The 14,796-nt window shown below is 47.0% G+C and overlaps 1 protein-coding gene and 1 pseudogene across 1 annotated transcript in view; one reads left to right on the top strand and one right to left on the bottom strand.

The window, feature by feature from the left end:
• The window catches only part of LOC144483898 (uncharacterized), a 40,454-nt gene that overhangs the window by 24,989 nt on the left and 669 nt on the right, over positions 1–14,796 (bottom strand). The window contains exon 2 of the mRNA XM_078202477.1: positions 12,773–13,885. Coding sequence (XP_078058603.1) covers positions 12,773–13,546 — 774 coding nt within the window. The 5' untranslated portion in view covers positions 13,547–13,885. The remainder of the gene's footprint in view (positions 1–12,772; positions 13,886–14,796) is intronic.
• On the top strand, positions 5,260–5,439 carry LOC144483925 (U2 spliceosomal RNA; annotated as a pseudogene).

Raw genomic sequence — 14,796 nt, 5'->3', positions numbered from 1 at the left:
TATCAACGTCTCTTTGCCACCTACAACAGCCCTCCACCTCATCCACTACTCCACTAATCTTGGTGTCATCCGCAAATTTACTGATCCACCCTTCAGCCCCCTCCTCCAAGTCATTTATAAAAATCACAAATAGCAGACGACCCAGCACTGATCCTTGTGGTACACCGCTGGTAACTGGTCTCCAGTCTGAAAAATTTCCATCCACCACCACCCTCTGTCTTCTATGAGATACAGTAAGAAGTTTAACAACACCAGGTTAAAGTCCAACAGGTTTATTTGGTAGCAAAAGTCGCAAGCTTTCGGAGCCTTAAGCTCCTTCTTTAGGTGAGTGGGAATTCTGTTCACAAACAGGGCATATAAAGATACAAACTCAATTTACAGAATAATGGTTGGAATGCGAATACTTACAGCTAATCAAGTCTTAAAGGTACAAATAATGTGAGTGGAGAGAGCATTAAGACAGGCTAAAGAGATGTGTATTGTCTCCAGGACAGCCAGTGAGACTCTGCAAGTTCAGGCAAGCTGTGGGGATTACAGATCATCATTACAGATCGATTGTGACTGAGAGTGAGAATGAGGAAGGTAGCTCGCAAACAGAGAAGGGTTATAGGCAGTGCAAGAGGGCAGGTGGACTGGGAACAGAGAAGGGGAGAGGTCAGACCATAGGATTGAGAGGTGTCTACTCTAATGCCAGGAGTATAGTGAATAAACAACTAGCTAAAGGAGGAGAGGGCTTGGGAGATGTTAGTAGCGCTTCAACAAACCGGGTCCAGATAAAGGCTGGCATAAAGACACTTTGCCCGAATGCACGAAGAATTCGAATCAAAGTAAATGAGTTGATGGCACAAATCCATACAAATGAATATGATCTAGTGTCCATCACAGAAACGTGTTGAAGGGTGACCGGGACTGGGAACTGAATATACAGGGTTATCAGGCATTTAGGAAGGATAGACAGGTAGAAAAAGGAGGTGGGGTAGCTTTGTTAATAAAGGATAATATCAGGACGGTAGTGAGAGACGACATAGGCTCTAAGGAGCAAAACGTGGAATCGTTGTGGGTGGAGATAAGGAATAGTAGGGGGAGAAAGACACTGGTAGCCGTGGTCTATAGGCCCCCAAATAATAACTTAGAGGTGGGGAGGGCTATAAACAAGCAAATAATGGATGCGTGCAAAAGTGGAACGGAAATAATCATGGGGGATTTTAACCTACATATTGATTGGTCGACTCAAATTGGACGTGGAGGGCTTGAGGAAGAGTTCTTGGAATGCTGTCGGGATTGTTTCATTGAACAGTTTGTTACAGAACCTACGAGAGAGCGAGCTATCTTGGATCTGGTTCTGTGCAATGAGACAGGTAGGATTAAGGATCTTCTTGTGAAGGATCCTCTTGGGATGAGTGATCATAATATGGTGGAATTTCTGATACAGATGGAGGGTGAGAAAGTAGGGTCCCAAACCAGTGTCCTCTGCTTGAACAGAGGGGAGTACGATAGGATGAGGGTGGAATTGGCTAATGTAGACTGGGCGAGCAGACTGGTAGGTAGGACAGCTGAGGAACAGTGGAGGATTTTTAAGGAGATTTTTTAAAGTACTCAGCAAAAATATATTCCGGTGATAAAGAAGGACTGTAAGAAAAAGGATAACCGGACGTGGATAACGAAGGAAATAAAGGAGAGTATTAAAATAAAATCAGATGCGTACAGAGTGGCCAAAAATAGTGGAGAATTAGTGGATTGGGAAAGCTTTAAAGAAAAACAAAGAACGACTAAGAAAGCGATTAAGAAAGGAAAGATAGATTATGAAACTAAACTAGCTCAAAATATAAAAAATGATAGTAAAAGTTTTTACAAGTATATAAAAAGGAATAGAGTGGCTAAAGTGAATGTTGGACCCTTGGAAGATGAGAGGGGGGATTTAATAGTGGAAAACGAGGAAATGGCTGAGACTTTAATTAAGTTCTTTGTGTCGGTCTTCACGGTGGAAGACACAAATAGTTTGCCGAATATTAGAGATCGAGAGTTGGTGGGAGGGGAGGTCCTTAATACAATTACTGTTACTAAGGAGGTGGTGCTTGGTAGACTAATAGGACTGAAGGTAGACAAGTCCCCGGGCCCGGATGGAATGCATCCCAGGGTACTGAAAGAAATGGCTGAGGTAATAGCAGATGCGTTAGTAGTAATTTATCAAAATTCGCTGGACTCTGGGGTAGTGCCGGCTGACTGGAAAACAGCTACTGTTACGCCGCTGTTTAAAAAAGGAAGTAGACAAAAGGCGGGTAACTACAGGCCGGTTAGCTTAACGTCCGTAGTTGGGAAGATGCTAGAGTCCATTATTAAAGAGGAAATAACAGAGCACCTGAATAAGAATGGTTCGATCAAGCAGACGCAGCATGGATTCATGAAGGGAAAGTCGTGTTTGACGAATCTACTGGACTTTTATGAAGATGTCACTAGTGCGGTTGACAGAGGGGAACCGGTGGATGTGGTGTTTTTAGATTTCCAGAAGGCGTTCGATAAGGTGCCTCACAAAAGGTTGCTGCAGAAGATTGGGGTACACGGGGTAAGGTGTTGGCGTGGATTGGGGATTGGCTATCTAACAGGATGTGGAGATGCCGGCGTTGGACTGGGGTAAACACAGTAAGAAGTTTAACAACACCAGGTTAAAGTCCAACAGGTTTATTTGGTAGCAAAAGCCACACAAGCTTTCGAAGCTCTAAGCCCCTTCTTCAGGTGAGTGGGAATTCTGTTCACAAACAGAGTTTATAAAGACACAGACTCAATTTACATGAATAATGGTTGGAATGCGAATACTTACAACTAATCAAGTCTTTAAGAAACAAAACAATGGGAGTGGAGAGAGCATCAAGACAGGCTAAAAAGATGTGTATTGTCTCCAGACAAGACAGCCAGTGAAACTCTGCAGGTCCACGCAACTGTGGGCGTTACAAATAGTGTGACATGAACCCAATATCCCGGTTGAGGCTGTCCGCGTGTGTGCGGAACTTGGCTATCAGTTTCTGCTCAGCGACTCTGCGCTGTCGTGTGTCGCGAAGGCCGCCTTGGAGAACGCTTACCCGAATATCAGAGGCCGAATGCCCGTGACCGCTGAAGTGCTCCCCAACAGGAAGAGAACAGTCTTGCCTGGTGATTGTCGAGCGGTGTTCATTCATCCGTTGTCGCAGCGTCTGCATAGTTTCCCCAATGTACCATGCCTCGGGACATCCTTTATTGCAGCGTATCAGGTAGACAACGTTGGCCGAGTTGCAAGAGTATGTACCGTGTACCTGGTGGATGGTGTTCTCACGTGAGATGATGGCATCTGTGTCGATGATCCGGCACGTCTTGCAGAGGTTGCTGTGGCAGGGTTGTGTGGTGTCTTGGTCACTGTTCTCCTGAAGGCTGGGTAGTTTGCTGCAGACAATGGTCTGTTTGAGGTTGTGCGGTTGTTTGAAGGCAAGAAGTGGGGGTGTGGGGATGGCCTTGGCGAGATGTTCGTCTTCATCAATGACATGTTGAAGGCTCCGGAGGAGATGCCGTAGCTTCTCCGCTCCGGGGAAGTACTGGACAACGAAGGGTACTCTGTCCACTGTGTCCCGTGTTTGTCTTCTGAGGAGGTCCATTTTTCGCCGTGGCGCATTGGAACTGTTGATCGATGAGTCGAGCGCCATATCCTGTTCTTATGAGGGCATCTTTCAGCGTCTGGAGGTGTCTGTTGCGATCCTCCTCATCTGAGCAGATCCTGTGTATACGGAGGGCTTGTCCGTAGGGGATGGCTTCTTTAACGTGTTTAGTGTGGAAGCTGGAGAAGTGGAGCATCGTGAGATTATCCGTGGGCTTGCGGTACAGTGAGGTGCTGAGGTGACCGTCCTTGATGAAAATGTGTGTGCCCAAGAATGCAACCGATTCTGGAGAGTAGTCCATGGTGAGTCTGATGGTGGGATGGAACTTGTTGATGTCATCATATCGTTGTTTCAGTGATTGCTCACCATAAGTCCAAAGGAAGAAAATGTCATCGATTTATCTAGTTTACAGCTTCGACTGAAGGTCCTGTGCAGTGAAGAGGTCTTGTTCGAACCTGTGCATGAAGATGTTGGCATATTGAGGTGTGAATTTGGTCCCCAAGGCTATTCCCTGTGTCTGGATAAAGAACTGGTTGTTGAAGGTGAAGACATTGTGGTCAGGATGAAGTGGATGATTGTAAAATTGCATCTGGAGATTGGCAGTTGTTGGCGTTGAGTACTGAGGCAGTTGCATCAATGCCATCGTTGTGGGGGATGCTGGTGTAGAGTGCCGAGACATCCATTGTGATGAGGAGTGCTGCTGGTTCAACTGCTCCATGTGTGCTGTTTCTGAAGGAAGTCCGTAGTGTCACGACAGAAGCTGGGGTTCTTTGTACAATGGGTTTCAGGATGCCCTCGACGTAGCCGGAGAGTTTCTCGCACAGGGTCCCATTGCCCGATACGATGGGACGGCCAGGTGTGTTTGCCTTGTGTATCTTCAGGAGGTAGTAGAGATCTCCAACGCGGGGAGTACGTGGGATGAGAGCACGGAGGGTGCTCTGAAGGTCCGGATCAAATGTCTTGATCTGTCTGTTGAGTTGACGGGTGTGTTCTTTGGTCGGATCTGCAGGTAACTGTCTGTAGTTTTCCTCATTGTTCAGTTGTCAGGACACTTTGCAGTAATTCGTTCTGTTCAGCATGATGATTGCCCCTCCTTTGTCTGCTGGTTTGATGACAATGGTGCGCTTGATCTTGAGAGCGCAGATGGCGTTGCGTTGTGCTTGGGTGATGTTCGGGGCTGTCTTGTGAGTGTGACTGATGAATCTGGCATTGATGCACCTCCTGACGGCTTGGGCATACATGTCAAGTCGAGGGCAGCGGCCTTCCGGAGGAGTCCAATTCGACTCTTTCCTCTTCGGTTGCTGTACCGTGGATCTCTCTATCGGCTGTTCCAGTTCATTGACTATCTCATTATGTTCGCTGTTGGCCTCTTGGGGTTTGTGGAAGAACTCCCGCAGCCTCATTCGCCTGATGAATTCCTCTGTGTCTGCTGCGAGACTGATGGGGTCTATTTTGGTGGTGGGGCAGAAATTGAGAACTTCGATTTCATCTGGTTGAAGTGTGTCCGACAAGTTGACAATGGACTTCCCTGCAGTGGTACCGGGGGAGGCTTGATTGCTGCTGGTGGTGATGCCGAGTTTCTCAAGTTTCCTGTTCTACCAAATGTGGCATTGTGACGATGGCTTTGTGCTACCAAATCGCTTCTCGGCCTTTTGGCTAAGATCAAGTGTAGTATGGATCGCCTGCACTTGGTTGGGGTCATTGGGTTACGCTGAGGCTTCATATGTTTCATATGAAGCAATTTTTAAAAGCGGCATCTCGGCCTTTTGGCTAAGATGCAAATGAGCTCAAGTCTTGAAGGAGGATCCTCCCCCTTCTCCAATCAGCTTGACTCATGTAGATCAGGCCCAGGACAGGGTGGTTTTGGTCTCCCGTCATGTCTTGTCAGCCTGGATCGGAAATGTCTCAACTTGTTGAGACTCTGAATTGGATTTGATTTGATTGAACTGGAAAAGTACAAATAAATAAATAAATAAATAAACCTGTTGGACTTTAATCTGGTGTTGTGAGACTTCTTCCTGTTGTGGGCACAGAGAGCTGAAAATCTTCAAGCTGACAGTCACGTTACAGTTTTACATTTGGATATAAATGAGCAGACTGATGGTGTGTGTAATACACTGTATTACCTGGTTATAGATACATAAAGAATGTGAGGAGAATCTTTATTTAGGCAGCGAGTGGTGACCCAGAAGTTAAAAATTGAAGTGCAAAATGAGAAAAGAAATGGAAAGGGGGAGAAAAGAAAGTGTTTTACTCACAGATGTAGGAGACAGGAGGAAGGTTGAGTCTGTCTGAAGCTTAATCTTCATTCAGAGGGAGAGGAGCAGCCGCAACAATGGACGAAGCTCCATGCGGCCATTGACACAAGGCCCGGACTCTGATTGGCTGGAGGACCATCGCCCATCCGGTCCTCCTGGCAACCATTGGTCAATATGCCGCATGTGGACAATGAGGGGGCGGAGCCCAGGCCTACGTGTGTTTGGGCGGGGCTCTGACCGCCAGCCGCGCTGAGCTGGTGTCCAATCCGCAGTGTGCTGCTTCTGTAACCAGTGATATTGCTGCCAATGGGACAGTGTGTGCTGGGAACGCCCCTCTGAGTCATTGTGACGGCACAATGGAGCCTTGCCTCAATCAGCCAATAGCAATCACTCTGCTCCGCGGTGACGTCTCCGGGTTCAGGCGCGCGGACCCGGGAGCCCCGCCCCCACCCATTGTGCCCCCAGTCTGTACATTCCACACATTGTTAGTTCAGTCATTGAGACAATTTCAATTCCACTCCGTTATTTTCCAGTTCTGTTCCTGTCCCGCCTGGGGTCACATCTACTCGACCTTTCCTACTCCTGAAGGAGCGCTGTCAGTTCTGGGTTACTAGTCCATAAAAGATGTAAAAGATTCTCCAGCTCTCTTTACCCCTATCCAACTTGTGGACAGTTCTTACTCAGTATTATTTCTCCCAAGCCCTTAATTGTCCCAATCCATTATATGATCCATTTTACTGTAATTTTCCTCACTTTGTGAGCATGTGCATTGTGTTTAATTGGATCCTGATTGTTTTGAACTCAGTTTCTCTGGAGTGTGTGTCAATGCCTTGATGGTGTCACAATGTTGTCTCAATGCCCTGGCCACATTAGCCATTTCATCTCCTGCTGTGTCTCAAGTAGCTGTGTGTGTTTGGGACCCGCTCTTCACTCCATCTCACCATGAATTTAGGCTTGCTATTTTTCACATGTAACAAATCACATCTGTACACTCACTCCAGTGTCCGAACATCATGTCACACATTCTTAACTCTCAGATGTGCTGATGAAAAGATCAAAGTGAGTGTCTGTCTTTCTTACCTCCTCTTGTTCTGGTGCTGATATTTCATGTCGTGGCCGGGCTTTCAAATGTGGATTTCTTTAAAACAAAGTTCATGGATGTAGAAACGTTTCAGAGACCAAGTATTATGCTGGCTTTCCACTGATTTACAACTCAGCTCATACAAAGACCTCACAAAGAACAAAGAACAGTACAGCACAGGAAACAGGCCCTTCGGCCCTCCAAGCCTGTGCCGCTCCTTGGTCCAACAAGACCAATCGTTTGTATCCCTCCATTCCCAGGCTGCTCATGTGACTATCCAGGTAAGTCTTAAACGATGTCAGCGTGCCTGCCTCCACCACCCGACTTGGCAGAGCATTCCAGGCCCCCACCACCCTCTGTGTAAAAAACATCCCACTAATATCTGAGTTATACTTCGCCCCTCTCACCTTGAGCCCGTGACCCCTCGTGAACGTCACTTCTGATCTGGGAAAAAGCTTCCCACCGTTCACCCTATCTATCCCCTTCATAATCTTGTACACCTCTATTAGATCTCCCCTCATTCTACGTCTTTCAAGGGAGAACAACCCCAGTTTACCCAATCTCTCCTCATAGCTAAGACCCTCCATACCAGGCAATATCCTGGTAAACCTTCTCTGCACTCTCTCTAACGCCTCCACGTCCTTCTGGTAGTGCGGCGACCAGAACTGGACGCAGTACTCCAAATGTGGCCTAACCAGCGTTCTATACAGCTGCATCATCAGACTCCAGCTTTTATACTCTATACCCCGTCCTATAAAGGCAAGCGTACCATATGCCTTCTTCACCACCTTCTCCACCTGTGTTGCCACCTTCAAGGATTTGTGGACTTGCACACCTAGGTCCCTCTGTGTTTCTATACTCCTGATGACTCTGCCATTTATTGTATAACTCCTCCCTACATTATTTCTTCCAAAATGCATCACTTCGCATTTATCCGGATTAAACTCCATCTGCCACCTGTCTGCCCAATTTTCCAGCCTATCTATATCCTGCTGTATTGCCCGACAATGCTCTTCGCTATCCGCAAGTCCAGCCATCTTCGTGTCATCCGCAAACTTGCTGATTACACCAGTTACACCTTCTTCCAAATCATTTATATATATCACAAATAGCAGAGGTCCCAGTACAGAGCCCTGTGGAACACCACTGGTCACAGACCTCCAGCCGGAAAAAGACCCTTCGACCACTACCCTCTGTCTCCTATGGTCAAGCCAGTTCTCCACCCATCTAGCCACTTCTCCTTGTATCCCATGAGCCTTAACCTTCTTAACCAACCTGCCATGTGGGACTTTGTCAAATGCCTTCCTGAAATCCATATAGACGACATCCACGGCCCTTCCTTCATCAACTGTTTTTGTCACTTCCTCAAAAAATTCCACCAAATTTGTAAGGCACGACCTCCCTCTTACAAAACCATGCTGTCTGTCACTAATGAGATTGTTCCGTTCTAAATCCACATACATCCTGTCTCTAAGAATCCTCTCCAACAACTTCCCTACCACGGACGTCAAGCTCACCAGCCTATAATTTCCTGGGTTATCCCTGCTACCCTTCTTAAACAACGGGACCACATTCGCTATCCTCCAATCCTCAGGGACCTCACCCGTGTCCAAAGAAGCGACAAAGATTTCCGTCAGAGGCCCAGCAATTTCGTCTCTCGTCTCCCTGAGCAGTCGAGGATAGATGCCATCAGGCCCTGGGGCTTTGTCAGTTTTAATGTTCCCTAAAAAACCTAACACTTCCTCTCTTGTAATGGAGATTTTCTCTAACGGGTCAACACCTCCCTCCGAGACACTCCCGGTTAACACGCCCCTTTCCTTCGTGAATACCGATGCAAAGTATTCATTTAGGATCTCCCCTATTCCCTTGGGTTCTAAGCATAATTCCCCTCCTTTGTCCCTGAGAGGTCCGATTTTCTCCCTGACAACTCTTTTGTTCCTAACGTATGAATAGAATGCCTTAGGATTCTCCTTAATCCTGCCTGCCAAGAACATCTCGTGACCTCTTTTTGCCCTTCTAACTCCCCGTTTGAGTTCTTTCCTACTCTCTCTGTATTCCTCCAGAGCTCCATCTGTTTTCTGTTGCCTGGACTTAACGTACGCCTCCCTTTTCATTTTAATCAGATCCTCAATTTCCCTGGTTGTCCACGGCTCTCGAATCCTACCTTTCCTTTTTACAGGCACATGCCTATCCTGCAGTCTTATCAATAGTTCCTTAAAAGACTCCCACATGCCAGACGCGGACTTACCCTCGAACATCCTCTCCCAATCAACATCCACCAATTCCTGCCTAATCCGGCTATAGTTAGCCTTCCCCCAATTTAGCACCCTGCCCGTAGGACAGCACTCATCCTTGTCCATTACTATCCTAAAGTTAACAGAGTTGTGGTCACTATTTGCCACATGTTCCCCTACCGAAACTTTGACGACCTGACCGGGCTCATTTCCCAGAACTAGGTCCAGTATAGCCCCCTCTCCAGTCGGGCTATCTACATACTGTTCCAAAGAACCTTCCAGTACGCATTTTACAAATTCCTCCCCGTCCGGACCCCCAGCTCTAAGCACTTTCCAGTCTGTGCCAGGGAAATTAAAGTCCCCCACTACAACAACCCTATTTTTTCTGCACCTATCCAGAATCTCCTGACATATCCTTTCCTCCACTTCCCGTGGGCCGAGAGGTGGTCTGTAGTACACCCCCAGCATAGTGACTGCACTCTTCCTGTTTCTGAGTTCCACCCACAGCGACTCAGTACATGACCCCTCCAAGTTGTCTACCCTCTGCACCGCGGTAACATGCTCCTTAACTAATATCGCTACTCCCCCACCTTTTTTAGCCCCTCCTCTGTCTCGCCTAAAACACTTATACCCTGGAATATTCAGCTGCCAGTCCTGTCCTTCTTTTAACCAAGTTTCCGTCACCGCAACCACATCCAAATTCCGCATAAGCATTAAGGCCCTAAGTTCGTCTGTTTTACCCGTTACGCTCCTTGCATTGAAGCAGATGCACTCCAGACCTCCAGGCCCACTCAGGTCATCCTCCTCCAGAGTGCTCCTCTTCTTAGCTAGCCTTGCCCTGGCCCCCAGCTCAACCCCAGCCTCAGTATTTACTGACCTACTGTTTTGTTCCCCACCCCGCTGCCACACGAGTTTAAATCCTGCCGAAACACTCTCGCAAAACTCCCAGCCAGGATATTTGCTCCCTTCCAGTTAAGGTGTAACCCATCCTTTCTGTACAGTTGCCATCCTGACTTGAAGATTTCCCAGTTATCTATGAATTAAAAACCCTCCCTCTTGCACCAGTCCTTTAGCCACGCGTTCAACTGTAGAATCTCCCTGTTCCGAGCCTCACTTGCACTAGACACCGGGAGCAGTCCAGAGATTGCTACCCTGGAGGCCTTACTTTTTAGCCTAGCACCCAACTCCCTGAATTTCTCTCGTATGACCCCCCTGCTCTTCCTACCGACATCATTTTCACCAATGTGTATAATCACATCCGTTTGACTACCTTCCTTTTTAAATATGCTTCCTACCCTCTCGGAGACATCCAGTACCCCGGCTCCAGGGAGGCAGACTACCATCCTGGATTCTCGTTCACTCCCACAGAACCGCCTGTCCGTGCCTCTAACTATTGCGTCCCCCACAACTATCGCTCTCCTAAATCGCTTCTTTCCCTTCCGGACCCTTGAGCCTGTCTCCGTGGAGGCGATCTGGTCCTCGTGGCTTACCCCTGGAGGGTCATCCCCCTCCACAGAATCCAAAACAATATACCTATTTTGGAGGGGGACAACCACAGGGGATCCCTCCACAGACTGCTCACTCCCTTCCCTTCTCCCATCTGTTGCCATCCCTTTTTTTTATGGGAGACTGCCACTGGGGTACTTTCTGGCACATCACCCTTCTGACTATTACCCCTCCTAACTGTGACCCACGTGTCTTCCTTCCGAGACCCTGGTGTCACTACCTGACTATAACTTTTATCTATTAATCTCTCATTTGCCCTAACTAAACTGAGTTCATCGAGCCTCAGCTCCAGCTCCCTTACACGATCCTTCAGGAGTTGCAGTTCCACGCATCTGGCACAGATATGGACTTCCGGGAGGCAAGTTGTCTCCAGGAACTCCCACATCCCACACCGAATGCAGTATACTGGCCTCCCACTCATACCAGCCATGTCCTTTTTAGTTTTTGGGAGATAAAACAAAAAAGGGGGTGTAACAGAAGAAAAACAAACAACCTTCCTCGCCTTCGCCGAAGCCCTGTGAGCCAAAGCCCTCACAGAGACAGTAATTCTGTTGAATACGTGCTTTATTGCCCAGGCCTGGTCCAGGGGCGTCAGAGAATAATTTGGGGCAGCCAAACTATTCTAAATTCCATTGCTTCCAATATTACAATTATACAACTTTCAAAAATCATTTCCCCACCCACTTTGCTCACCCAGCCAGACATCAACCAATCATTATTCGTCTAGATTTACCTTGGCCAATAACATGTCACTCTCTGGCAGCATGAGAATACATAGGTCCATAAATTCAAAAGTGCTTTTCCACTGTGTCCGAGCAATTCTTTATCGGGAAACGGTATGCTCTTATTCATTCAATTGTCTGGGAAGCTTGTACTGTCTGAAGCCAACACTGATAAGAGTTTTTTTTTGCTTAACTCAGTAGCTGTATTGTTTTCAAAGAATGTGGTTCTTCTTACATAGCTATATACCATCATGCCTTAGAGTGTCATTAGCCAAGGTGTATGATTTTAATACAGAATATATGTTATCAAAAATACATGTTTAAATTCACTAACAATGGTTATATGTATTTCTATGCAAACAGTACCTTTGTAACTCCACGTACTTTGTGATTCTTCTTGAATATATTCACTCTAAATTAACCTATTCTGATATATTAGTCTTTTAGTCCCAGGTTATCCTGAACCCCCTCGAACAATGGACAAGGATGTAAATATCTCCCAGAGAAAGTGATCAACTTATTCATCCCATCGACACATTCCAGACTTTCACTGGAATGAACCAGGATTCCACATTGATATATTCCATTCAACCTCACCCACAGTGAGCTATTCCAATTTCTTTGTTCTCCAGGACAATATATTCACAATATCTTTAAAACAGAAATTAAACATTCCCATTTGATTTCAGGTATTAACATATTCTGTTAGTTTGTTCTTTATTGTCAATGTCAGGCTGGGGTTGTTCTCCTTGGAGCAAAGGAGGTTGAGGGGAGATTTGATAGAGGTGGACAAGATTCTGACAGGTTTAGATAAGGTGGACAAAGAAAAGCTGTTCCCATTCGCAGATGGAACAAGGACGAGGGGGACACAGATTTAAGGTTTTGGATCAGAGATGCAGTGGGGGGATGTGAGGAAGAATATTTTGATGCAGTGAATGATAATGACCTGGAACTCGCTGCCTACGAGGGTGGAGGAAGTGGAGACAATAAACAATTACAAAGGAAATTGGATGGGCATTGGGGGGTTTCAAACAGAAATAGTGACTATCTCTTAACTTCCTAACACCCGGTCACTCTGTGATCCTTGTGAAATTTGAAACCAGGTATTCGCAACAAGACTCAAAGAGCATCAGCCCACTGGAGGCAAAGCCATGAGACCGACCAGTCCAGCAGAAAGAAACCCTCCGACCCTCCCCATTGACCAACTGTGAGAATGAACAAAATGCAGTTCTGGATGGAATTGAGAGCAGAAACAATGACAGCAGAATCCAACCACTGGAATCACTCGTGAACTTGTTGGTGTCTCAACAGATGGGATGAAAGACTGAATATCTTCTCACACAGAGCAGCTGAACGGTCTCTCCCCAGTGTGAACTCGCTGGTGTATCCGCAGGTTGGATAACCGAGTGAATCCCTTCCCACACTGAGAGCAGGTGAACGGTTTCTCCCCAATGTGAACTCGCTGGTGTGTCAGCAGGCTGGATGAATCACAGAAACCCTTCCCACACTGAGAGCAGGTGAATGGCCTCTCCCCAGTGTGAACTCGCTGGTGCATCTGCAGGCGGGAGGACCCAGTGAATCCCTTCCCACATTGAGAGCAGGTGAATGGCCTCTCCCCAGTGTGAACTCGCTGGTGTGTCAGCAGGCTGGATGAATCACAGAAACCCTTCCCACACACAGAGCAGGTGAATGGCCTCTCCCCAGTGTGAACTCGCTTGTGTCTCTGCAGGTGGGATGACTGAGTGAATCCCTCCCCACATCGAGAGCAGGTAAAGGGCCTCTCCCCGGTGTGAACTCGTTGGTGTTTCCGCAGGTCGGAAGACCGAATGAATCCCTTCCCACACTGAGAGCAAGTGAACGGCCTCTCCCCAGTGTGAATGCGCTCATGGACCAGCAGGTCAGAAGATCGAGTGAATCCCTCCCCACACTGAGAACACGTGAATGGCCTCTCCCCAGTGTGAACTTGCTGGTGTCTCTGCAGGCTGGATGACTGAGTGAATCTCTTCCCACACTGAGAGCAGATGAACGGCCGCTCCCCAGTGTGGATGAGCCGATGAGCTTCCAACTGAGATGGGTATCTGTATCTCTTGCCACAGTCTGCACATTTCCATGGTTTCTCCATGGTGCAGGTGTCCTTGCCTCTCTCTTGGGTGGCCAATCAGTTGAAGCCTCGTCCACACACAACACAGGTACAGTCTCTCCCCGCTGTGAATGGTGTGATATTTATTCAGACTGTGTAACTGGTTAAAGCTCTTTAGTCAGTGCACTGGAACACTCTCACTCAAGTGTGACAGTGTGTTGATGCTTTTCCAGTCACACTGACATTTCAAATCGACAGACTGGACAATCATTTCTCCTTCTGGATTCAAAGTCCGATGATATTGAGCTCCCAAGGAGTATGACTCTGTCAGATCTAGACGTGACATTTGAGTTTTCAGTCTGTGATTCCTCTTTTAATATCCTGTAAAATGAGTTTACAAAAGTCATCAGTGTCAGTACAGGATAGAAATTCAGAACAGACAATTCTAGTTTCTATGGAAGATTCTTTCATATACCAGTCCCAAAAAGCTGTAAATCTCCATCCATATCTATGGATTCTATTTAAAAATGAAAGTGGATGGGCACTTGAAGGAAATAAACTTGCAGGAGAATGGGATATAGAGTGGTAATGGGACTGGAATGTTATACAGAGAGTCAGCATGGACTCGAGTTACCGAATGGATTCCTTCTGTGCTGTAATGACTTTATGACTGGAAATGTATAACATCGCTACAGCATCATATTACAACGCAAGAGCTGTAAATCTCCATCCCACACACTCTCCCTCGATTCTCACTCTGCTGTATCTAATATTCACCCTCCCAATTCTCCTGTAGGTGCTGATTGATAGATCCATGCTCACTGCTTCCTGTCCTGGACAGAGAGAGCTGGAAATCTCCATGCAGGCTGCCAGACAGATATATGTCTATCTGACTGGACTAACAATGTGTGGAAAATACCGACTGGATTCACTTCATTTCCCTTCAGTTGCTGCAAGTCCCCAATTTCCCCCAGAATGAGAAAAGAAATGGAAAGGGGGAGAAAAGAAAGTGTTTTACCCACAGATGTTGGCCTCTTTTAAGGTCAAACCAAATAAACAAACTCAAGTTAAATCAGGACAAAGTAAAAGGGGCAGCTCCCCAAAAGGAGGGGGAACAGCCCGAACAAAAATCAAAGTACAAAGGAAACTTAAAAACATCAAATCATAGTGTGATTATTCGGGTCGATAACGCACCCCAACCCCTGCGGTGCCCAACGGGGGCAGAAGGCGTCAACCGTGCCTGTAGACACCGCATGTTCCCTCTCCAGGGACACCTGGCCGTGAACGTAGCC

The sequence above is a fragment of the Mustelus asterias genome, unplaced genomic scaffold (assembly GCF_964213995.1).
Source record: "Mustelus asterias unplaced genomic scaffold, sMusAst1.hap1.1 HAP1_SCAFFOLD_84, whole genome shotgun sequence".
Lineage (NCBI taxonomy): Eukaryota > Metazoa > Chordata > Chondrichthyes > Carcharhiniformes > Triakidae > Mustelus > Mustelus asterias.
This window is presented reverse-complemented; position numbering and strand designations above follow the sequence as displayed.